At 42.9% G+C, this 25,340-nt stretch overlaps 1 protein-coding gene across 1 annotated transcript in view; it reads right to left on the reverse strand.

Annotated features, from left to right (window-relative positions):
* The window catches only part of WWTR1 (WW domain containing transcription regulator 1), a 137,358-nt gene extending 118,038 nt beyond the window's left edge, over positions 1-19,320 (reverse strand). Inside the window, exons 1-2 of the mRNA XM_047875724.1 lie at positions 19,041-19,320; positions 18,181-18,614 (exon numbers count right to left, since the gene is read on the reverse strand). Of these exons, the coding sequence (XP_047731680.1) occupies positions 18,181-18,611 (431 nt within the window). The 5' untranslated portion in view covers positions 18,612-18,614; positions 19,041-19,320. The remainder of the gene's footprint in view (positions 1-18,180; positions 18,615-19,040) is intronic.
* Positions 19,321-25,340: the final 6,020 nt, after the last annotated feature.

Genomic DNA, 25,340 nt, shown 5'->3' on the forward strand with positions numbered 1-25,340 from the left:
TGGATCTCCCTTACTCACCTAACCCACTTTGCACAGGAATTGTGCCTACTTTTCTTACAAAATCCCTTTAAGCAACATTGTTGGCCCTCCTACTTGTATTCAGATAAGTGCCTCTCCACCAGGATCAGAATTTTTTAAAAAACAACAATTTTTAATTCCATGCAATCTCTCCTCATGTTCAAAATCCATTCAGAGCAAGAGCAAAACAATCTGAATTACTTATGAGATCCACACACTCACATATCAAAGGATTTATTAAACGTTTCTATAGTTTACCCCTTCGCCTATGTTTCCTTGTTGATTTTCTTTATTTTTAAATTTTTTTTAACGTTTATTTTTGAGAAAGAAACAAGAGCAAGCGGGGGAGGGGCAGAGAGAGAGGGAGACAGAATCTAAAGCGGGCTCCAGGCTCTGAGCTGTCAGCACAGAGCCCTACGCGGGACTCGAACTCACAGACCGTGAGATCATGACCTGAGCCAAAAATCACTCAACTGAGCCACCCAGGTGCTCCCTCCTTGTTGATTTTCACAGACCAATGATTTTATCTATGAATAAAGGTTAGAACCAATACAGTTTGGGTGGGATATGTTATTCTAGCCTTAGAAACCGACAGATGAAAACATTTTGCTTATTGCCAATGAACTAGTTTTGACCTATTATAATAAAAAAAAAATCGATTCTATCACTAAAACACAATGCCATTCGACGTTTATCTTTTGCACGCTACACATGTGTATTATTTATTGTAGTAGTCTAGTTCTGGACATATTCAGACCCATAATCTCTTTATGTATCAAGTCACTATACAAATCACAGAAAAATCAGATTTTTAAAACATTCATTTAGAAGCGCATACTTACATTTTGGAAAGGAAACCTTATATTTTAATGGTATGAGATATTTATTATGCAATGTCCTTTTATCTTGTTCCACAATATGACTTTTTTGTTCTACACTTGGCAGACTTCACTCTCACTGTACAAAACAGACATTGTTTTAAAAACCCATTTGTAATACGTGTCAGTACGTATGATCTTTCACTTCAGCTGAAGCAACCCCGTGGCATCAGTTTACACCTCCATGCTCACTTGGAAGTTTATAATACTCTTTTTCAACAGCTCTGGAAACTAGACTCCAAAGAGATACATACCAATCAACCAGGATGTTTACCAGGGCCCGGAAGGACCTTGCAGAACGCTTATTAAAAACTTGTTACTGATGCTTTGCTTTAAAGGCAGTATATAAGGACAAAACACTTTCGTTAGCCACACCAGGGGCCCCCTTATCCACACACAAGGTGAGCCGGACATTCCAAGGCATGTGCAACTGGGAAATGCGTGTCCTGTAATGGTTTTCAAATAATTAACTAGGGCTGGCCAACTATTAGGTTAAATGAAAAAAGCACTGTGGCAAAACATGACTCACTTCACCACGGCTAATAATTTAAAAAGGCTGTGCTGGACCATCCCCTGAGCTGCTCACCTGACAAAGTTTCAGGCAAACGTTTCAGCAATTCTGGATCTAACCTTTAAAATCGTTTCTTGAATGTTGACACTCCAAATTATCCATAATTATTGACCCTACCATCTAATCTGATCCTACTGTTAAATATCTGTTAATGATCACTGACTGCTCAATAGTTATTAAAATGTAAGCAACAGACAAATACAGAGAACAATGGATCCACTGTCTACCATATGGGTTAGGGCCTGTGGACCTTCACCGAGAACTCCGCTTTCCAAAGCCCAAAGCACAGCCCTTGCTATCTTAACACTTACAGAAATGCAACATCAATAAACTCAAGTTTAACTTTTTCATACTACAGATACCTAAACTTTTTTAAAAGCCAAAGTAAAAAAGCAATTATATGTGTAAAATACACTAGGGTGCAGCTTAACCTTTAAGTAGCTCATCCTTTCTCCGTTCCTGCGTTTCCTTCCTTCAAGTTTTTCCACAATATCTATTTATAGTTGGATTTGATGTTGAAATGCACAAAAAGACAAGTACATGTTGAATGACATAATTACTTAAGAATTCGTATTTGCCAAGAGTTCTATTTGCATAGGCTAATATTTCACACAGTACATAAAGACCCATAAAAGTAGAAACAGTTGCACTAGAGAATGTGTCCTCAGAAAACAGAAGTACTTTTATAAGCAACACTGAAGTTCACTGCTTCTTTTATGATTCTTAATCCCACCTACTAACTTCACGTGTTTATACAAATCCCAAACCAGTAACAAGGCTACCAGGTGCTCCCAAATTAGCAAAATGCAGCAGAATATAACCAAACCCAAACTGCAACTCAAACCAGTCTGATATAATCAAACATGTTCCATTTACCTTATATTGTGACAGGCCTCGGACATTTACCTGCATCAGATTTGGAATCCCCTTTGCCACGTATCAGAATCAATTCCCGCAAGTGGAGAAATAAAGATAGGAAAGATAAACGTTTATCTGAAACAACAGGTACATAATATTCTGAACCATAAATTTTTAACTGATACTCACCAAACATAATCTGCTATTTTTATGGTTGCAATTAAGTATGACACATCCCAGCAATAACAGTCCTATGCACTACAAACTGCGACAAAGGCTTTACCACAGTCAGGATCGAAGACTAATTTTCCTCGTGGCAAGTGATTATCATATCAGTTAGAGTCATATTTTTACCCAAGTCTTTGAACTTATCTCGGTTAGTTATGTAACACTGATTTCTAACCTTGTTTTAACAGGCTGTTTGAATAAGCAAATGTGTGGTCTTCCCATATAGCACAGGATCTGTACAGTGAGAGAAACATGCTCCTTAGCAGGGACACTGTAAGAGTCCTGTAGAGTTTATGGGAATTTGTGGGATGCCCCTTACCTAATTGAGATGCTTGTTTTCTTCATTTTTCCCTCTTCAAAAACTAGACTATAGAGTTAGTACCCCAGGCCCCATCCCTTGCCCTACCCTGGGGAAAGAAAGAAGCCTCGGTGGAAAAACCATTCACTGAACATCTTTCAGTTCTCGTCTTCCTAGATGCCTAAGAAACATGACACAGAATTAATCGTTCCTTTTTCTTGAAAGATAATTTCTTCCCTGGATTTTCTGCACTATTTTCTGCATTTCTGCCAACCTCTCTGGCTGGCTGTCTTTGTACCGAGTCAACCTGGACTTTTCTTCTCACCTGTTCAATCTGTAACCTCTCTTGGAGGGATCTCATCCACACCTAGATTAGAATAATTATATAAAAACTGTAAGTATATAATACATAATATAATTAGAGAGAGAGAGAGAGAGAGGTCTGAAAATACACATGTATCTCCCTTGGATATCTTAAATTCACCTCAAACTCAAGATTTTAACATTTTCCTCAGCCTCTTCTGAACTTACGGACTGCTTGTTACAATAAGGGCACCTCCATTCATGCCATGGACAGCCAGCAACCTGCAAATCTTCCTTCTTGCCTCTTTTCCTCGCTACCTTTATTTAATCCAACACCAAAGCCTGTCAAATTACCTCCTTAATATCCCTTACACGATTTCACTATCGCTCAAATGAGGCCACTTCTTCCCTTTGCTAGAACCACCAGAGCAACTTCCCAGTGACTAAATCACTTGTATGAGTACCTTCATTCTAGAGTGGAAGACTATTCAAGTCACTGCTCCTGAACTCTCAAACTGCAGTCAGAATGTCTACCCCCATTTCATCCCAGTAGGGCCCACAGCAGAAAGCGTTTGAAAACCTGATCGGTTTTGGAGCACCAAGGACACCGACTTCCAGAACCACACAAAGCTAAATCCCAGGCTCTGAACCACAGCAACCCCAAGCCTTTCACCCTGAGACCTCTCCATCAGGCATTACATCTAGTTCTCCATAATTTAATCCATATCTACACTCAGTCCCGAGGTTACATAAGGGTCGACAAGGAACAAGAAGCACCTAAGCTGTGCTTCCCCAAAACAACCAACCGCTGCCATTGTAAATGAAGTTGTGTCAGGCATAATAAAATCCTTGGAAGACGCACACGCAATTGTGAATACTGGTCACAGCTGAAGAGTAAAACCAGTGGTTGTACTTTTACTTTTCACTTTATAGCCTTCAGTTCTGCTTAATACTATTGCTTTGGGAAAAAGCCAGCTTTTAAAAATAAACCTAAAAGAAAAATCAAGTCCGTAAGAATTATGTCTGTTCATTTTAATTACGTTTATCGTTTGCTCGCATTTTCTTTTTGATGGGTTATATCAATTGCTTCTTCAAACCCTGAACTCTAGGCCACAAAATGCTTTTCATGGACAAACTGTTGAGAAAGACAAATATTCAGTATCTTACTGTTTGCAGAAAAGCCACCACAAAGCAATACATATTCTTACTAAATAATCCAGCACATGTATTCCTCTCATCACCACGTTTTGTACTGGGTCCGTAGCTCACAACGCTTGCAGGTAGAGTAGTCACAAGAAAGAGCAGGATTTGGGTTTACCTACAGTGTTCAGAACTGAAGTATATACCAAAGCGTATTTTTAAAACAATGAGCATAGGGGCCACAAAGACATAAAATATATTATGTACTAGAAAATAGATGGTATACATCCTTTCTGCCACAGAATTTGTCTTCATATTAAGACTCAATATTCAGGGGCACCTGGGTGGCTCAGTCCATTGAGTGTCTGACTTTGGATCGGGTCATAATGTCATGGTTCACAGGTTCGAGCCCCATGTCGGGCTCTGTGCTGACAGCTCAGAGCCTGGAGCCTGCTTCAGATTCTTTGTCTCCGTCTCTCTCTGCTCTCATTCGTGCTGTCTCTCTCTCTCAAAAATAAACATTAAAAAAGAAATGTTTTTTTAAAAAGTCTCGATATTCAATCTTAGATTGATTATTTTTGTTAAATTAACGAGAGGTATAATGAATTGACTATTTGGTTGATACATAAAAGGTAGTTCGTTTTAAGGATGGATGGAAAAATAAAATGATAAGTACATAAATGGATGGATGGATGAAGACAAAAAGGAAAAAATTAAAAGATGCGGATCAGCACCTTTCAAACGATCTGTGGAAAAAGATCAGTGTTTTTCTATTTTTAATCTGTCAAGACTAACTAGTATGTGGTCCTATTGTGAGCGCCTTGTGTATAGCTTGGGCCACATGTGACTCATCACACAAACTTGGCACACCCAAACTACTGCTGTTCCATTAGACAATCCCACTGATCACGTGCTCAGATATCACAGCAGTATCATTTTGTTATACAAGTTTCTAAACACTCTGGACTTCTGTATCTAGCCTGTCCTGGGCCAGTTACATACATCTGCACACGAGTGTTAGTTCCCCAACCACCCTTTGAGGAGCACAGATACTTGATCAGCCACTTCAGGCTGCCACGCCATTCATTCTGATTGGTTGGGCATCCATCTAACTGGCCAGTGCATCTGCCAGACCATGTATGTTCCTTGTATAAGAAGGGTGGGTGTAATGATTAATAGTTAGGATAGAGGATGATAGATCAATTAGATAACAGACAAGCTAAGTAGGTCATAAATTAGACAGGAGCCAGACTGCCACTCTTTGCATAAAGAGTATCTCTGGATGAAGTGTAAATAAACAATGGTTCTCTCTAAACCAGGGATCCGGGGAAGATCGGAAGAATTTATTTTTCCATTTTCATTCCTCCAGTAGTGTTTGGGCCTATATTATTTTTAAAATTAAAAAGAGAAAATCAGAAACAATCTAAATGTCCATCAATAAGGTATCAGTTAAAACAAATTGTACTACATCCGTACAATGGAATACTATGTGGTCCTTAAAGAAATAAAATAGAGTAACCATTTATGTACCGAAGAATAAATACCAAGATCTACCAAGTGAAAAAAGGTGCAGGTGAGTGTGTACAGTACATTACTATTTGCACCATACTGAAAATAGTCTAAGTGGACATATATATATATACACACATGCTTATACCCACATAGAGTTTCTCTGGAAAGACAAAAGAAACCGGTGCTCTAGAGAAGGGACCAGAGGACTGGGGGAGGGTGAGACTTCTCACAGTATATGTTTTGGTACTGAATGCCTTTTTTTTTTTTTTTTTTGGTACTGAATTCTTTATCATTTACATGTATCTATTACCTATTTCAAAACTTTTGTTTTAAAGAAGTCATCTGAAAACATTTACACATGATTCAGTGTAGTGACTCAGCATGAAAAGGCTCTCAGTAGGCTTTACTAAGAGTTTAGGAAGGATGTGCCTGAGAGGAAGGCCCCCAGCTGCTCCATCCAGGCATCCTCAGGGACCAGGGCCTAGCTGGGCTTCGGTGGGATAACTGTGCTACAAGAATCTCAATTTTCCTGTGCCCACTTGATCAGCCTCAGAGAAAGTGAGAAACTATCCAAAACCACAAGAGAGTATTCCAGGAGCAGCCAGACCCACAAGCTATTCAATTATAAGCAGAAATGGCAGATTCAGTGGGGGTGGGCCTGAGTCAAGGGTAGCCTCATAGCCTACTAACTTGGAAAGCAAAGATCACACACTACTGTGGCACAGCACAAACTAAATTGAGTAGATGGCTGATGGATACGTCTATGGATGGTCAGAGGAACGGATGAACTGTAATGAAAGGCTCTACTGACTCTTTTAAATCAGTATAAAATCCTTAGTTCCTCAAACAACTGGGAAGATCTCAACATAGGAGATAATGGTGGGGTCTTATGCTACATTTAGATAAAGCTAGGATTCGAGTATCTCAAAATTAGGGGATGAGAAAATTGACATTTACTAGCAAAAAGTCAATGTGCTCAATCTAGCTGAGTGAGGTTCCAAAGTCTCAATGGGATGTACAGTCATCCACCAACCATCACTTACCTTTCAATCCAAGTCAGGCCAGACTTTTCTTGGTCTAAAAACACACCCTTGGCATTTCTGCCCCTGAACTTCTCTTCCTACCTCCTCTTTCCTAGAAGGCCTCTTTGCTCACCTACCCACTTTCTTCCCATTTTTCAAGGCCCACTTATGTCCAACCACCTTTACAGCCTTCTCTGAACACGCTCTCTTCATTCATCTTCCTCTCCGCTGCATCGTAGTATGAGGAACTATGATTCTAAACTTTCGGTCCAAGGGGCACGGACAAGATGAAATTACACTCCTGAGCATGGTAGATTCCCATGAGGAATGCTAGTGTACAAGCTTGAAATGCAAATGGTCAGAAGAAAGCATTAAAGGATCCCCTCCTTATCAAGCACCCACCTATTTGATGGGCACTGTGCTCAAGTTATACAATGACAGGCAAGACAAATATCAATCCTGCCCTCACAGAGGTTATAGTGTAGTGAGAAAGAGAAACAATTAAACAGAAACATGGCAGTAGTTTTACGGCTAGAGAGACACAGGGCTATGGGAGAACAATAGCCAGAGGATCTAAACTAGTGTGTTGGGGAGGGCAGGCAGGGACACCTGGGTGGCTCAGTCAGTTAAGCCTTGGACTTGGGCTCAGGTCATGATCTCACGGTTCATGAGTTCAAGCCCTGCATTGGGCTCTCTGCTGTCAGCACAGAGCCCACTTTGGAACCTCTATCTCCCTCTCTCTGCCCCACCCCCATACACGTGTGTGTGTGTGTGTGTGTGTGTGTGTGTGTGTGTGTTCTCTCTCTCTCTCTCTCTCTCTCTCTCTCTCTCTCTCTCTCTCTCTCAAAAAGAAATAAACATTTAAACAAATAAACTAGCATGAAAGGCTGTGAGTCCGGGAAAAACCTCCTGCAGGAGTAGCATCGAAATTGATGCCTGAAGGTAGCATAGGAGTCAACCAGGCAAAAAGCAGGAAAATAATGTTCCAGGCACAGGTAATAGATGATGCCAAGTTCCTACAGCCAAAGGGAGGACAGCCAATGGGAGAACTAGGAGACGTTGAGCACGGCTGCAAGTTTCAGACCTGTAACCATAATAGAAACGATTGCCCTATTATGACACACCTCCCAAGAGCTTCCACCACACGGAGAGCAGCTGCTCAAGGCTCTATCCCCACATAGGTCAGGAGGCAGCTCTTTAGCCTGGTTTCGTCTGTGTTCTCCTTGTCTCCCCAGCTAGACTGTCAGCTGCCTGAGGTCAGAAAACGTGCCACATATTTCTCCCCTTACAGCATACCGCAAGGAGCTAACACACAACAGAAGTTCAGTGATTTTTCATTGTCGATGCTGAAAAACAGCCAAAGATCCTTTCAGTGGCATGAAGGAAATGTCTTTGGAGATGGCACCCCCACCGCCCTCTCTACTGGGAACAATAACAGTCATAAACTTTCAGCCGTGCTTACTATGCCAGCCACAGCATGAAGCACTTTACATATATTTCCCAACTGCACTTCATCCAATACTGCCAAGAAGTGAATATCATTTCTTCCTTTCGTATTTATCATCTGCTGTGCCAGGATGGAACATTAAATAAAAGCTAGAAGTTCAGGAAGGAGTGCATGCAAATAAAGAATAAGCTGAAGGAAATTTCGTGTGACCTAAGGATCTGCCATAATCCTACTTCTTATCCTGAGGCGATATGGAGAATTCTCAGTGAAGATTTTAGGAATTACTGTGTCAGTTCATCTCTAAAGAAAATAACCCAGGGGCGCCTGGCCAGCTCAGTGGGTTAAGCGGCCAACTTCAGCTCAGGTCATTATCTCACAGTCTGTGGGTTCCAGCCCCGCATTGGGTTCTGTGCTGATAGCTCAGAGCCTGGAGCCTGCTTTGGATTCTGTGTCTCCCTGTCTCTCTGCCCCTCCCTCGGCTCACGCTCTGTCTCCCTCTCTTTCTCTCTCTCTCTCAAAAATGAATAGACATTAAAAAAAATTTTTTTTAACAAAAAGAAAGAATATAACCCAAAACAAGAAAAACAAGCAGTTCTGAAGGAGCATCCATTTAGTAACATAAGCTCCAGACTTCAGTTACTGAGCCATGGCTAAGAGATTTCCCCACACCCTACCACACCTACCCAAATCTACGACTCCATCTTTTTTTTTTTTCTTTAAAGATTTTAGTTTTGGGGTGCCTGGGTGGCTCAGTCGGTTAAGCGGCCGACTTCAGCTCAGGTCATGATCTCACGGTCTGTGAGTTCGAGCCCCACGTCAGGCTCTGTGCTGACAGCTCAGAGCCTGGAGCCCATTTCAGATTCTGTGTCTCCCTCTCTCTCTGCCCCTCCCCTGCTCATGCTCTGTCTCTCTCTGTCTCAAAAATAAATAAACGTTAAAAAAAAAATGTAAAGATTTTATTTTTAAGTAATCTCTACATCCAACTTGAGGCTCAAACTCACAACCCTGAGATCAAGAGCTGCATGCTCCACTAAGCTAGCCAGGCACCTGGCTTCACACACTTCTCTGCTTTCATTCTCCTCCACCATTTTTATAACTCCCCCTCCCCAATTTAAAAAGAAATATGTAGGCCATTTAGGACATACAGAAAGGTAGAAAGTAAACAAGAAAAATCATCCATCATTCCAGAAAGGACCACTGTAAAATAAACATTTTGGTATCTATTCTCCTAGCGGACACACACACACATATCTTTGAAAGTAAAATCAGGATTATATTATCACAATGTACTGTATTTGTTGGTTTTCTTGTGTTATATCCCACTTGTCTGATATTTAGGACTTATTTCCAAGCATTAATAATTAATCATTAAATCAAGACATAAAAATGAAAATATAATACATATCCACAAAGCACACTGGAAAACAAAACACTGTAACTTGATTCAAATATGAAACTCTCAACTATGAAAATAATGAAAGTCACAAAAAAGGTTTCCCAGAGTATAGTCTGTAAAACATTCCTGAGCGGATGGCAGTAGATGATACTTGGAATAAAAATGTTCAAATCACATGAGTTTGTGAAATACTGACTTAAACAAAAACAAACTGGTTTTTCTGATAAGTGACTTTGGAGTCCTTAATGTACACTGTAAAATTCCAAGAGAGGGATAGAGCATGCGACATATCCCAAACTTATTGGTCCAGGAAATCCCATGTTCACAAAGCATCTGAATGGACTAGGGTTCCAAAGAACACACTTTGGAAAACACTCCTCTACTGATATTTCAATGCACTAAAACATGCACAGTCCCCCTCAGACCAGTGGAAGGGCCATCCTCTCAGAATCTGCCCTTCTTTAGTAAGCCAATTACTTCAGTCCTCAGCCTTCCAAACCACCTTTCAAAAAAAAAAAAAAAAAAAAAAATACATCCCTTGGCTTGGTTGATTCTTTTACTTCTATCACCCTTTCCTGTGGTTAGATACATCATTGAAGGAGGAAATGATATATAAGGCTGTAATTCCTACAAGTCTTTTTTTTTAATGTTTATTTATTTTTGAGAGAGAGAGAGTGTGGGAGGGAGGTTGTGGGGGGGGGGGGGGTGGTGAAGAGAGGAGATGCAGAATCTGAAGCAGGCTCCAGGCTCTGAGCTGTCAGCACAGAGCCTGACAGGGGGCTTGAACTCAGCAACCATGAGATCACGACCTGAACAGATGTTGGCCGCTTAACCGACTGAGCCACCCAGGCGCCCCTATAATTCCTACAAGTCTTAAGTCAACAGGTCAACAAACAAAAACTAAGACTCAGTACTGCCTCAAACCTCTACAGCAATTTCTCTCTCATCAATCTCTGCAATTATAAAGGCAATGAGAAGCAACCTGGGTTTTTTTTTTTCCTTGCAACTACTGTACTAACATTATTTAATGAACCCTTTTAACAAGCCCTTCAAGTGTACCTGGATCCAGACATCAATTAGGTCACCCGCCCTCCCTGTCACATCTCTGTTCCCTGTAAAGTGATATGCATTTAATAATGGTGGAAAACTTGATAAGAATAAAATATAAGCAGGCACTGTAGTTATATTATCCGTTGCTGGTTTGTTTTTCTCAACACCTCTCTCTCCAGCACCAAGAACTCCAAATTTGACCACCCAGACTGAGTTCAGAAACAAACTCTAATGCTCCATCCACCACTCTAGTTATCTGGTCACCAAGGACACCTAATTATAGGGTCTAATTACGGGCACCTAATTGGCATGAGGCATCATGGTGCAGGGGCATACAGGTTTTAGAATAACACAATTCTAATCCCATCCCTGCCACTCACCTGATATGTGACCCTGGGCCATTTACTCAACTTCACTGAGCCTCAGTTTCCTCAAAAACAAAATGAGGTAGTAATATGTACCTATTCACAGGGTCACTGTGAGGGTTAACAAAAAGTATATATGTGAAAGCACCTAGGATTATGAGAAAAAAGTTTCTACACACACGTTGTGAGTGTGCTCCACAGGGGATTCTGATGTTGTGTCTCTGGAAAGCACGGACTCAGCTCCCTGCCTTGTCTGGCACCGAGCGGGCCATCAAATGTCACTTACCTCCCCTCCTCTTCTCTCTCCACTTCTTGATCCCTCCCCCACTCACATCTCCCACCTTACACACAAAATGGCCCAAATGGTAGCCATGAGCCAGATTCCAAAAAAAATGAAAAGTAGACCTTTCTCAGAAGGGACTGGGTATCCTCCACCCAAGATGCTAAAGTAAAAGGGTACCCACGGTGGACATTCCCATTTAGGTTTCTTAACAGGAAAACTGACTCCGTCTTATTTTAAATTTACAAACTTGACTTGCAATTCCAGATCTAGGTTGTCGTCCACAGCCGTAACTATAACCAAGAGTCACAACCAGCTTAACCTATTGCCAAAGTTTCTGCATCTGATTTTGACCAGGTAGAGAGTGCATGTGTGTGGAGAGGAAATGGGAGGCAAGAACAAACTTGTCCTGAAAGCCTGCTAGATGCCAGACATTTCAAATATGTTATCTTATCTAGTCTTTCAATACCACGAAATAGGTATTACTATTACTAATAGGTATTTTACACACAAGGAAACTGAGGCAGCTGGCAATATTTTTTTAAGGACAAAAGGCCCTTCATGAAAACTACATTATACTGCCATCCAAAGGTAAACAGAAAAAAACAAGCCAGAGTCAGTTCTTTTTTTTTTTTTCTATAATTTTTTTTTAACATTTATTCAATTTTTTTTTTAATTTTTTTTTCAACGTTTATTTATTTTTGGGACAGAGAGAGACAGAGCATGAACAGGGGAGGGGCAGAGAGAGAGGGAGACACAGAATCGGAAACAGGCTCCAGGCTCTGAGCCATCAGCCCAGAGCCTGACGCGGGGCTCGAACTCACGGACTGTGAGATCGTGACCTGGCTGAAGTTGGACGCTTAACCGACTGCGCCACCCAGGCGCCCCACATTTATTCAATTTTTGAGAGACAGAGAGAGACAGCATGAGGGGCAGAGAGAGAGGGAGACAAACTGTGAGATCATGACCTGAGCCAAAGTCGGACACTTAACCGACTGAGACACCCAGGTGCCCCCAGAGTCAGTTCTTCTTTAAAAAAATAAATTTAGGGGCACACACACAGTTGGTGAGTTTGAGTCCCACATCAGGCTCTGTGGTGACAGCTCAGAGCCTGGAGCCTGCTTTAGACTCTGTGTCTCCCGCTCTTTCTGTCCCTCCCTGCTCATGCTCTGTCTCTTTCAAAAATAAAATTAAATTAAATTTTAAAAGAAAGGAAGAAAGAAAGAAAGAAAGAAAGAAGAAAAGAAAAGAAAAAAGAAAGAAAGAAAGAAAGAAAGAAAGAAAGAAAGAAAGAAAGAAAGAAAGAAATTTAAAACAAGTTGTTTTTTTTAAGTTTGCTTATTCATGTTGGGGGGCGGGGTGAGAGAGAGAATAACAAACAGGGATCACAATGTAAGCACAGAGCCTGACACGGGACTGGATCCCACGAAATGTGACAGTCGGGTGCTTAACTGACTAAGCAACCCGGGCACCCTTAAAACAAATTTTTAAATAAATATTTTTGATTAAAAAGGATTTGAGGGGCTCCTGGGTCTCAGTCGATTGAGCCTCCGACTTCAGCTCAGGTCATGATCTCACAGCTCGTGAGTTCGAGCCCCGCATCACACTCTGTGCTGACAGCTCAGAGCCTGGAGCCTGCTTCAGATTCTGTGTCTCCCTCTCTCTCTGCCCCTAACCCGCTCACAGTCTGTCTCTGTCTCTCTCAAAAATAAATAAACATTTAAAAAAAAAAAAAGGATTTGAAAATGTTACCTCCCACAAATATATATTTTTTTAATGTTTACTTGATTTTTTGAGAGAGAGAGACACAGAGTGTGAGCAGAAGAGGGTCAGAAAGAGAGCGAGACACAGAATCCGAAGCAGGCTCCAAGCTCTGAGCTGTTAGCGCAGTGCCTGATGCGGGGCTCGAATTCAGGAATGGTGAGATCAGACCTGAGCCCAAGTTGGACGCTTAACTGACTGAGCCACCCAGGCACCCCTAGTAAGTTACTCAAGCATGTACTCCAGCAAAATGAGGGCATAAACCAACAAAGAGGAGGACATGAGAAAAGGAAATACTACTTTCAGCCACAAAGAGAAGAAAAGAGAAGTCCCAAGATGACAGCTCTGTTGTAAGCCTAGAGAACAATCAGAATCCAGAATGGCACAGAAAGGTAAAAGAATCTGGGCATAAAAGCTTAGGGAAACAAGACTTGATAGAACTGATGGGATTTAGAACCTAAAAAATTTTGAGAGGCAAATAATATATAAGTATATAAAAAGGCAATTAGAACTACTTGAAAAAATGTTTAAGAAAGTCAAGGTCCAATGATGAAGAAACTAAAAGGTGATACAAATTTAAACAAGTGATGAAGAGTTTGATGAAAAGAAAGAATCCATTTGACCTTGGTGCTTCACATGTTCTCCTGTTCCTGGCCAGGAATCCTGACACCAGACCCAATGTAACAAGTCTAACATTTAATCTTAATATAAAAGGCATTTTAATTATATTTACAGAAATGTACTAATGTAAATGTCTCTAGATTTTCAACTTTAATAATAATTTATGAATAAAAAGGTCAATTTAAGAGCAAAGCACAAAACTTTTATTGATTATGGGTTCAGGGCTTTGGGCTATTGAGGTGTGATCACAAAAAGAGAATGGTAGAACAGGTATCCCCCCAAACCTTCTTGACTTACATAATGGGGAGTTAAGAAACACTGTCAAGGGGCGCCTGGGTGGCGCAATCGGTTAAGCGTCTGACTTCAGCCAGGTCACGATCTCGCGGGAGTTCGAGCCCCGCGTCAGGCTCTGGGCTGATGGCTCAGAGCCTGGAGCCTGTTTCCGATTCTGTGTCTCCCTCTCTCTCTGCCCCTCCCCCCTTCATGCTCTGTCTCTCTCTGTCCCAAAAATAAATAAACGTTGAAAAAAAAAAATTAAAAAAAAAAAAAAAAGAAACACTGTCAAAAATTGACAAAAAATAACAAAGGTGATCTAACAAACTAAAAACAATATAAATATCAAATTTAGGAGAGGAAAAAAATAGTTTAAGAAGCTAAATTCTCATTTGCAATCCGAAGTTAAAAGCTGATGATAAATCAAAAAAATTGTAGTAAAAGCACATCAGGGTTAAAGAGGTAACAATCTAAGAATTAAGTACAGAAACAGTTAAAAAAAAACAAAAACTAAAAGGCTCCTTCTGTGAGCCTTGAGGTGAAGGAAACCATTGTTTTTCAACAAAAGTCCTTCTGTACTATTGGATTTGTTACCAAGTGCATAGATCACTTTGACAAAAATAATTTTCTATGACACGTTTCAGAAAAGGCAAAACACTAAAATTATTACTAAAAATTGGGAGTGGCAGGCAAATGTTATAATTGAAATTGTATTTAAGAGCGAGGGTAAAATTTTTCCTATAGAATGTTATTCAAATAAAATTTTTCTGTAAGAAGGTAAGGTTCAACTGAAGCCAAATTTTTTTCTTCTTTGTAATCCTCTACTTTCCAGTTTATGTGTAATAAACATGTATCCCATTTATAACCAGAACTTTTTTTAATTTTTAATGTAATCAGTGGTCAAAGTCAGTGTGCCTGGTGGCTAAGAGCCCAACACCTACACCCCCAGGCCTGACTTATGAGCTTAGAAGACAGTGGGAACAGTGCAGCAATTTTCAGAGGCTGTGTGTTTTAACATCAACATCTCCACTTTTACATGTGGCCCTAAAGAAACAACACAGGAAAGGTGTGACGGCTCAGGGAAGGTCCCCTTTAAGAGATAACAGAAAGTCATTACATCATATACCTAGGAACAATCTTACCTAAGTAAATGACAAAAAGCTTTTTAAAGCTTCTTAAAGTCCAGGCTTTGTTTCCCATAAAGCTCATTGTTCAGCAGGGGAAGTGACATGGGGGATAAAGGTGGGAGTGAGGAAAATGGAAAACTGCTCTGTAAGTAGAGGTCAACAGATCCAGTCCAGAGTCTGCCATTAAATAACCACGTGACTTTTCCAAAGTCATATGGTCACTTTCTAGCCAAAAAACAAAACAAAACAAAACAAAACAAAAAAACCTGGCCCTTATTATATCTAAATACTTTAATTTCTCATTTATAAAGGCGCTCTCTCTCTCTCTCAACTGATATAATCAATAATAGGATGTTATTGGTAGCCCCATCTCATAGATGATGGAGCAAAACAGACTTTATGAAAATTCAGGGTCAGTTGTCACCGTTTTTCAAGCTTCTATTTAATCCATCAAAATACGTTGCCTTTGGAGGCTACATAACAAAGTATGACAGACAACATTTTAATGTACTCCATTGTTAAACACCCCCTCCCCCCTAAATTCAGAGAACTCCTGGCAGATTTCTTATCTTGAAAGACAATAGTCATGATGACTTAATTTCTTAAATTCCCTTAGCTACCTGGCCAAATAGTTTCCAGGGGCCATATCAAATCACGCTAACCTATTCCCTCCACATTTTTTCAGCTGTGGTCTTCACTGACTATCCAAAGTGAAATGGAGATATGTTCCGCTTTGGGCTGTGAAGTGGCTGTAGTTGTGGGGGATGGACAAATGAATCAGAGGCAACTTTCTCTAAACCCAAAGCTAACTTCCATTTTTGCCCTAGTTTCAATCATTCAAAACGTGTGCATAAATTTTTTTGCTCTTTGGGGGGCTCTTTTTTACCTGGCTTTCCTCAGATATTAGGCAAGCCTAGCTCTTACTTCATATATTTAATAACCACAGTTATACTGATCATGTATTATATATTTGTGGTGTGCATATTTATAAACACTGCTTAAAAGTCATTTGAGACCAAAAAAGATCCCCCTAAATTACTGTAAATTATCACACCTTTTTCTATTTGTATTTATTACTAAATCCATTTCTATAAAAGTCACAATAAATATGCAAAACTGCATTTACCTAAGTAAACTTAATATAATATTATTTTAGAGCTTTATGTACCATAGAAATTAAGGTCATTCTTTAGAACAATACCATCACATTTAGAAAAATGTCATGTTATTACATCACATACTTGAATTCCACCAGCCATTCAGAAGCCAAAGCATTGAGTACATGTCCACACTAACACTCAAAGACTGGGAAGAGGCCAGATGTGGAATAAAATGCCCATCAAGTCTGTTTCAGGACAAGTGCTTCTCAGCATCACACCAACCCCAGAAACAAAATTAAGAACTCCTCCTTGCACAAGATGTCAACAGGTTTGGGATGGGGAAGAATTGGTCACCAGGATGAGTCAAAGACTCGGCTATACTAAACTGCATCCACTACTGTATATTTGTTATCAGTGCCAACTGACAGCAATCAAAGTATCAAATGTGAACACCAAAGAAAGGCTTGATTATATATTTTTTAAATAGCACATAATGTCTTAGCATAACTTTTAAACTGAGGCTTCTCCATCAAATATGGGCTTTAAAATAAACCCTAAGGGGGTGCCTAAGTGCCTCAGTTGGTTAAGCGTCTAACTTCAGCTCAGGTCATGATCTCACGGTTTGTGGGTTCGAGACCCCGCGACGAGCTCTGTGCTCACAGCTCAGAGCCTGGAGCCTGCTTTGGAGTCTGTGTCTCCCTCGCGGTCTCTGTCCCTCCTCTGCCTGAGCTCTCTCTCTCTCTCAAAAATGAATAAACGTTAAAAAAAATTAATAATAAAATAATAAAATAAAATAAAATAAAATAAAATAAAATAAAATAAAATAAAATAAAATAAAATAAAATAAAAGCTAAGGCAAGTTCTAAGACCAGGAGTTTCCCTCCACGGCAGAGAACTGCCAACCAGTGCAAGGCAATCATGAATCAAGTGGACCAGCTGGCACAACCTCCATCTAGACCATCAATAGCCTGACCCGCCCCCCACCCTTGACCTCACTGGTTACATTTCAAGTTCCAACTTGATTTCTCTTCTGTAATAGAATTATCTTAGGGTACCATAATTGAAACAATCTTCTTCAAGTCTGTGAATGTATTTTCCTGTACAGTCTAATTTGAATCTAATGTAAAAGTCATTACATCAAAAAGCCCTAACAATGAAGGAAAGAAGGAAAGAAGGAAGGAAGGAAAGAAGAATGACAAAACAGGCTCCTGATTCGATGGTATTTTAGGTTACTAAGTGCGACACAATAAAACTCCTGACCCAATTTCCACACAATTGATTTTCCAGCCCACAACTACTTCACCACCGAGTTGCTCATTACATCACTGTGCTGTGTGGTCATTACATCGCTCAGCTGGGAGCAATAAGGCCTATCAGGCAGTGTTCGCTTCTCTAGCTTGCTTTTCCCAAGAATGGAGAGATTGCAGACCACCTACACTCCCAAGAGTCCCCCTCTTTCCCAAGCCTCAGAAATTTTCTCGAATTTATTTCCGTGTCACATCCCAATGGACCAGGCTTGGGGGCATCTGACTTGGAGTGGACAGGTAAGGGTGTAAGGGTTTACGCCCAGAAGTCTATATCAATATTCCAGATTTAGGGATACCTATGTGTTTCAGGAGAATCACTCCAAAACTTTTTTTTTTCTCCTCTTACCTCTATGAGTTTCCAGGTCGGCAATCTCTTGGGACTTCCAGGACCCCGGAAGAACCTTTCCAGACTCTCTACTTCTGATCCTTTACCATTCCAACACCCAGAGACTCACTCCCTATTTCCAGTTTCCCTTATCTTTCGGAAAGAAACGTGTAAGGGCACACAGACAGAACACACACACACACACACACACACACACACACACAAACGCAACGCACACCAACAAGCATGCGCACCCTGGGCACCGAGACTCTGTGCCCCCCTGGCTTCAAGCTGACTTACTTGAGGAAGTACCTCTGGCCAGTGGCCGTGAAGGTCATCTCCCAGCCCGGGGGCAGCGGCAGCTCGTCGGTCACATCGTAGGACTGCTGGCGGAGGTGCGCGTGTTGCTGCGCTGGACTGCCTGCAGCCCCGGCGCCGGTGCCCAGCTGCAGGGACGCGGGCGACGAGTGCGAGCGGACGTGCTGGGCGCCGCTGGCTAGCCGGGGCCCAGGGTGGCCGCCGGACGAGTCGGTGCTCGATTGGCGCGAATGCGAGCCAGAGTCAGGCTCCTTGAAGAACGACTCGGGCAGGATCTTCTTCCGCCACGAGCTGGGCTTGGGGTTCATGACCGAGTTGAAGAGAGCTTCGAGGTCCGTGTCTAGGTCCTGCGTGACGTGGATCACTTGCTGCCCGGGTGGCGGGAGCGGAGGGGGCACCGAGGCCGGATTCATCTTCTGCAAGGAGAAAGGAGGGCAGGTCAGCCTTTCATTTAAAGTCGGAGGAAGGGGTTCGGGGGCAGAATAGAAACAAAAGAAAAAGTGGAAACAGATAGGTGTCCGCCTCAAAATCCCAGACACTCAGCGGTAAGGCCAGCCGGATGGGGGAGGGGTCCCTCCAAGGCTGGAGAATTATGCAACTTTCTTGAAGCAAATAAGTTGCCGGGAGGAGGAGAAGAAGGAAAGGCGGGGGAGGGGGAGTAACTGCACTCAGGAGGTTGCTGCACTGCTGGTGGCAAAGGACAGGTCGCAACTTTCCCCGGCAGGCAGCCCCCCAAAGTTTAAACCCAAACCAGCTCCACGATGTCTCGACGCCGGAAGCCCAAGGAGCCCAGGCACCCCGGGGTGGAGCGGGATGAGCGGGCGCGCTCCAGCGGGCTCTACCTGGGCGCGCAGCGAAGCCGAGTTTGGGCGTGCGGCAGCCGCCGTCCCGCCCGAACTCGCCGTCGGGCCTCAGTCGCTCGGGTGCGTCCCGAGCTCGCAGGGATGTAGCTGGGGCCCGGCTGGCAAATCCCGACTCGGAGCCTGGCAGCCGAGGGGCTTCGGCTCTCACATCCCCCGAACTGGCCTCAGGCGTTCGCGCCCCGCGAGAAGGAGGCGGAGGAGAAGCAGACAGCGCGGCCGCCGCGGCTCCCGGACTGTCCCATAAACAAAGTTTGGAGCGAACTCCCACTCCCAGAAAAGAGGCGGGCCCGAAAGTTGAGCTGTTGAATTATGCATGACCTTCAAGTCCTGAGCCTGCCTGCCTCCTCTCTTCCCTCCCCTTCCTTCTCCTCCACCGTCTCCTCCCCCACCCGGCTCCAGAAACCCCTGGGCGTGTTAGGTACTTTGCTGGGTAAGAGGAGACCGGTGCCCCCCACCCACTCCTCCCGGGCGCGCGGACCTCTCCCGCGGAGCCCTGGACCTGCATTCCTTTGAGTTTACTACGGACTTAGGGCGGGATCAAAGGGAAAGTGGCCTGCGCCTGTTTAATCAAGGACTTGTGGACCGAAACTAAGGCTGGGGGCGGCGGAGGGCACGCGAGTGAGCGGCCCGGGCCGAGGAAGGGCCGGTCCTGGGTGCCGCGCCCTCCCTTCCTGCGCCGCGGAGAGGCCTGGAGCGCGCAGAGCGCCGCGCTGATCTGAGATTCTGCCTGAGGGCGGGCTCGGGTGCGCCCTGGCGCGGGGAGACAAGGCCAGCCTTTCCACGGGAGTCTGCTTAGCGCTTGTGACCATATTTGGTCTGGCGAGGAGGCATCTTGACTGTTTGGCTTGCAGTTGTCTGCTAAAGCGCAGACGGTGCCCAGAAAGTGCCTCTGTCACTAGAGATGCGGATTCGTCAATGGGTGCGTTGTAAACAAACAACGTTCAATCCATTCATCCATCCTAAGTCTCCTGTACGGGTTACTCAGGTCACTAGAAATTGAAGAAGAAACCTGGTCAAAGCTGGGTGCTGGAAAGGGAGAGCAATCGCGCCCCCCTCCCCCGCGACATCCGCGCGGTTGTGGGAGGATTGGAATGTCCCTGACGCCCTCCAGAGAGCCTGGAGCCGGGATGGAACCCGAGCAGGTGGCTGGGAGTAGAGAGGGTGCGCCAGTGACCCGGAAAAAACCACCCACCCTCCTACCGACTAGATCTAGGAGAGGGGTGGAGACCCCCAGCCCCTAGATCTAGCCTGGCGAGACAACTGCGGGAAGTAGGAGGCGGCCTTGGCCTTCGGAGCAGCTCAATTCCTTCGTTCCCTAGTCCCCTCTCCGGGGTGGGGAAAGGGGGAGGGGGAAGCGGCTGCGAGGTAAGTCACGTTTGACAAAGCCCCTACCCCACCCCATTTGATTCAAACAGAAGTTTATGAAATAAATCAAATGAGGCAATATACATACAACCGGGACTTCGCAGTGGTTGGACTTAAGATTTCTTGACTTTAGGATGGTGCAAAAAGGATATACCTTCAAACTTTACCTCGAATATTGAATTTTGATCTTTCCCCACCCAGGCTAGTGATACGCAGTACCAACCTTTCCTGATGCTGGGCAGCAACAGCCACAGCTCCCACTCTGCCCTCAGAAGGGTAAACAACTTACATCTGCAGCTATTCCGTAACCCTGTGACAATTGTCATTCGCTTTCACACAGTAGTCAGTAAGTTACTGGAGACATTCCACACTTTATTATACAATGGGCTTTGCGTGAGATGATTTTGCCCCGCTGCAGGCTAAGGTTAAGTGTTCTGAGCACATTTAGGATAGGTGAGGCTAAGTTATGATGTTTCCCTATTAAATGCATTTTCAACTTACGATATTTTCAATTTACAATGGATTTATCAGGACCTCAGCCTACCTTAATCAAAGAAGATATGTAAAACACTTTAAAGAGCACCTAGCCATCTGTAGACCTGCTTGTTAAATAAAATAGAATTGTATTAAGTGCAAGTATTGTACCTCGACATTTTTATAAGGGTGAAATGAACTCAAAATCTGGAGTTGCCTTGAAGGAGAAAAGTTTACAGGAAAGACAAGACCACCCCATAGTTTTGCCTTGGAGACAGGGGAATACTATTTTGGGGGGGCCATTCCCTGAATGGCTACTCCCTGTCACTGCCCACAGTAGAGCAGAGCCACCAAAATGAGGCACCCCTTACCCCATCATCTGCACTTGAAGGTATGTTCCGATTCCAGACTCCCCACAGAGTGGGAAAAATCAGGGCTGCCTTAGAGAAAGATAGCCATGTGAGTCACCTTCAAAGATAAGCAGACAGAACATAGCTCCTTTCAAGAGACTTGGGAACCCCAGATTTCCTGTGTGGCTAAGTTCTCTGCCCATAGGACCAGCAGAAGGAAGGGGGAAGCTACCACAGGTCACTCTATGGGAAACAGTATCTTTGCAAGCCATCATCAGAAGCCACCATAGTTATAACAATTGGGGCAATGAATTATGGAACTAGAGGAAGTGACTAGGACCAAATGGTTACTAATCAGAAGCCACAAGGCTGACTTAATGATTTAAGGATGGAAACTGAGTCCAGCCTTACTCCAGGAAGGTTCTCGCCCAAGAAGGAAGGGCCTGCTTTGTAAAGGGTACCTGGCAGCTACCAGAGAAGAAGATAATGCTAAGGGAGCCATGAGAATCAGCCAGTGAGAATCAGAGTTGAGATTGGATGGGTCTCCATTCCTTGCCAAGCTTTAAGAAATAGTGGAAGACAGAGAAGTAGATGCCTGAAATGGAAATTGCCCAGACCAGAGGATAAGTCAAAGGGAAAACCCCCAGTTTTCAAATACCCTATATCATGTATAGTGGACAGTTGAAGACATTTGCTTCAGTCCTTCAAACCACAGCTTCAGATGACATAACATTTACAAGTGCCTCGTATGTGTCAGGTACTACCATATGAGGGGGCATGGTATAGTGGCTACGTGTATAATCTCTGGAGCAAAATACCTGAGTTGCCTTGAACAAAATACTTGAGCTTTCTATTCCTGGGTTTCCTCCTCTGTAAATTAAGTAGAACCCACTTCACAGGGTTCTAGGTTAAAACACTACCAATTTTATCCATTGATCCATGATGGAACACAAGTTTTGAAGTGCCTGGCTCTACTGTCAATATTGGGCAAGTAATTTAGCTTTCCTAGGTCACAGATTATTCATATACAAGTTGGAGATAATATTATGGCAGTCCATGACATTGCTGCTTTTCAGTGGACCACCTTCCTGTTAGTCACACCCTTATGGAGTCCCTTCCAGCTTAAATCTGGACTAGGCCAGTGACTTGCCTTAACCAAAATAATACAGCACTAAATCTGTGCTAGTTCCCCGCACTGCACCCCACTCCATCCCCTGCCTTAACCCCTAAGAAGGTATCGAAGTTTCTATTTTTGTACTTTTGGGACACCTAAGTCATTAGGTAAGAAATCCAACTATCCCACTGGAGGGACCACATGGACAGGCAAAGACCATGAGATACGTGGAAAGAGGGAGAAGTCTGAGCTAAGCCCAGCCCCTCACAGGCCCACCGGCTGACTGCAAACACCTTAGTGACCACCATCAGAATGAGTAAAAGAACCACAGAGCCCAGACAGGCCCAGACTGCAGATCTGTGAGTCAATAAAATGGATATTTGGTTTAAGCCATTAAATTTTGGATTTTTTTTTAATGCAGAATGAACATTCAAAGGATTAAATAAGAAAATGCAAAATGAAATTTTTAACACAAATTCTGTTACACACTAAAGCACTCAACAAATACTGGCTGTGATTTAAGTCTCATGGAGATCTGGAGAACAGATAACATGTTTTATATCCCTATTTTACAGATAAGGAATCTGGCCCAGTGAATTTTAAAGTACGTTGTCCAAGTACATGCAGTGAATTCATGAAAAATCGCTCATATTCAGCCCAGTACTTATTCTAGATCAGAATCCTTTTTCTACTCTCCCATTCTGTGTGAGCCAGGAGTTGCTCCCTGGTATTGTCATTTTAAATCAGTGTACTTCTTCCCACCTACTTATCTCATAGAGAAACTCCACAGTTTTATAAGATAATCAATCAATCGAGAGTAGGGGAATTTTTCTCTCCACTTGCAAAGACTCTCCCCTAGAAGTTGATTCCTGCCTCCTAATTTTCCCCTCAACACTTTTACTACAGAAAGCTTCCCCATCAATCCCTGCTCCCTGTCTACATTCAACCAATAGCAAGTGATTCTTTATCCTGGTGTCCCTCAAAACCGTCCTTCCTTTCCTACTCCCACAACAGGACCTTATCTCAAAATGCTTGGTGGCCTCCTACCTGTTTCTCTGCCTCCAGTTTCTCCTTTTTGGCCTCCTGTTGTCATGATGTCATTCCCTGGCCTACCAGCTTTTAACAACTGCCCACAAGAATAAAGGTCAGAGCTGTCAATCTAGCACCCAAGGACTCACAACAAACTGCCATCTTCATTTCTTTCTGACCTTGATTCTTACACAAATGTATCTTCATCCAGTCCAGCCAGGCTCTCACCCAAGTATATTTAGCCTGTTCCTTCACTACACATATCACTCTGAACCCTGCTCAAAACCACCCTCCATACTCCACTGTCAAGCCTCCATTAGTCTCTCTCCCCTAAGTTCGCATTATTGTATTTTGTTTCCTTGTCTGTTTCTTTCACACATAATCATATATAACACTGCCTCATATTCTAATTTTTACCTCAGTTATCTCTTGCCTCCTCAACTATAGCTGTTGGGGCTAGAAGAATCTTACATTTCTTTGCGGAATTGCTCCTCTGAAGCCCATAATTCTTTAATGAGGGCCTAAGGATCCTAATATGATTTTGCCCATTCTTCTTTTAGCACCTGCTGGTGAACTCTAAACAGTTCATAAGGTAGACTTACCATTCATTACAGTTTGGGCACTTAATATGAACTCAGCTCCTGCAGAGAACTGTTTGAAAACTTGTTTGAAAACAAGTTTAAGAGGGCTTCATTTTCTTTTTGTTTTAACCCATGCCTGACAAGGTATTCTCCACACAGCAGTGTTCTGTACAGATGGTCACCTAGCCCAGTGGTTGTCCTGACTTTGTCATCTGCCATATTTGCCTCAGGAAAGCCACAAACTGCTTTTCGCAGCCCTACCCCTCTCAATTGCTGACTTGGTGTGAGTGACTGACTCCAGTTAAGGTGCATGGTCAGAAACTTGGTGGGGTGGGTAAGTTGTTAGAGGACTCCAGCCCAGAAGCCCTTGAGGCAGAACCTGCCTGGGCTTGCTGAACCAGTACATAGAAAATTCCCAGAGCAGGATCACCATTAGCAACTGAAAAGGAACAAACAGACAAGGACCTTGAATAGATAAGGACTTGAATAATCAAGAGTCCAGAAAACTGTTGCTTAAGATTAATCTTTATTTCAATAGGAGAATAAGTAAGAGTTGACCAGTTCCTTGACAAATCAGATATGACACTTGTGTATTCATAACTCATTGCATCCCAATGTCAAGCACAGTGTCCAGCATACAGCAAGTTTACAAGTACTTAGATCAAAATGAGTTAGCCCTGCTACACACTTTTGCACTTACCCTTTATAGGTACAGGTCTCATTGTCAGGCTTCACTTTGGTGTTCCTAATAAATGCATCACTGGCATGATCGTAAGGAAGATAATTTTGATAATGATGATGATGGATGGGACTCTGTTCTGCCTAATGTTATCTATTGCTTCAGCAATGCAGTTAGACCAGAGGAAAGGGGAATTTCTGAGATTTAGTCTTTACTTGGGTACTGTGTGCAGGTGGTTTATCATCCAGTATTTTCACTATTTTATTTTTACAGGGGAAGATATTTTTAAGTAGAAAAAAATAAATTAATAAATGTTTTCTTCGAGGGGCGCCTGGGTGGCTCAGTCGGTTAAGCATCCCACTTCAGCTCAGGTCAGGTTCATGGGTTCAAGCCCCGCATTGGGCTCTCTGCTATCAGCACAGAACCTGCTTTGGATCCTCTGACCCCATCTTCTCTGCCCCTCCCCCACTCACTCTGTCTCTCTCTCTCTAAATAAATAAATAAAAAACATTGACCAATCAGTCAATATTCTAAGAGAAGAAAAATAGAGATCAACTATCAAGATATATTGCAAAGCAGGGTGCCTGGGTGGCTTAATCAATTAAGTGTCTGACTTTGGCTCAGGTCATGATTTCACAGTTCATGGGTTCAAGCCCTGTGGGGCATGCTGACACTCAGAACCTGGAG

This window comes from Prionailurus viverrinus, chromosome C2 (genome assembly GCF_022837055.1).
Source record: "Prionailurus viverrinus isolate Anna chromosome C2, UM_Priviv_1.0, whole genome shotgun sequence".
NCBI lineage: Eukaryota > Metazoa > Chordata > Mammalia > Carnivora > Felidae > Prionailurus > Prionailurus viverrinus.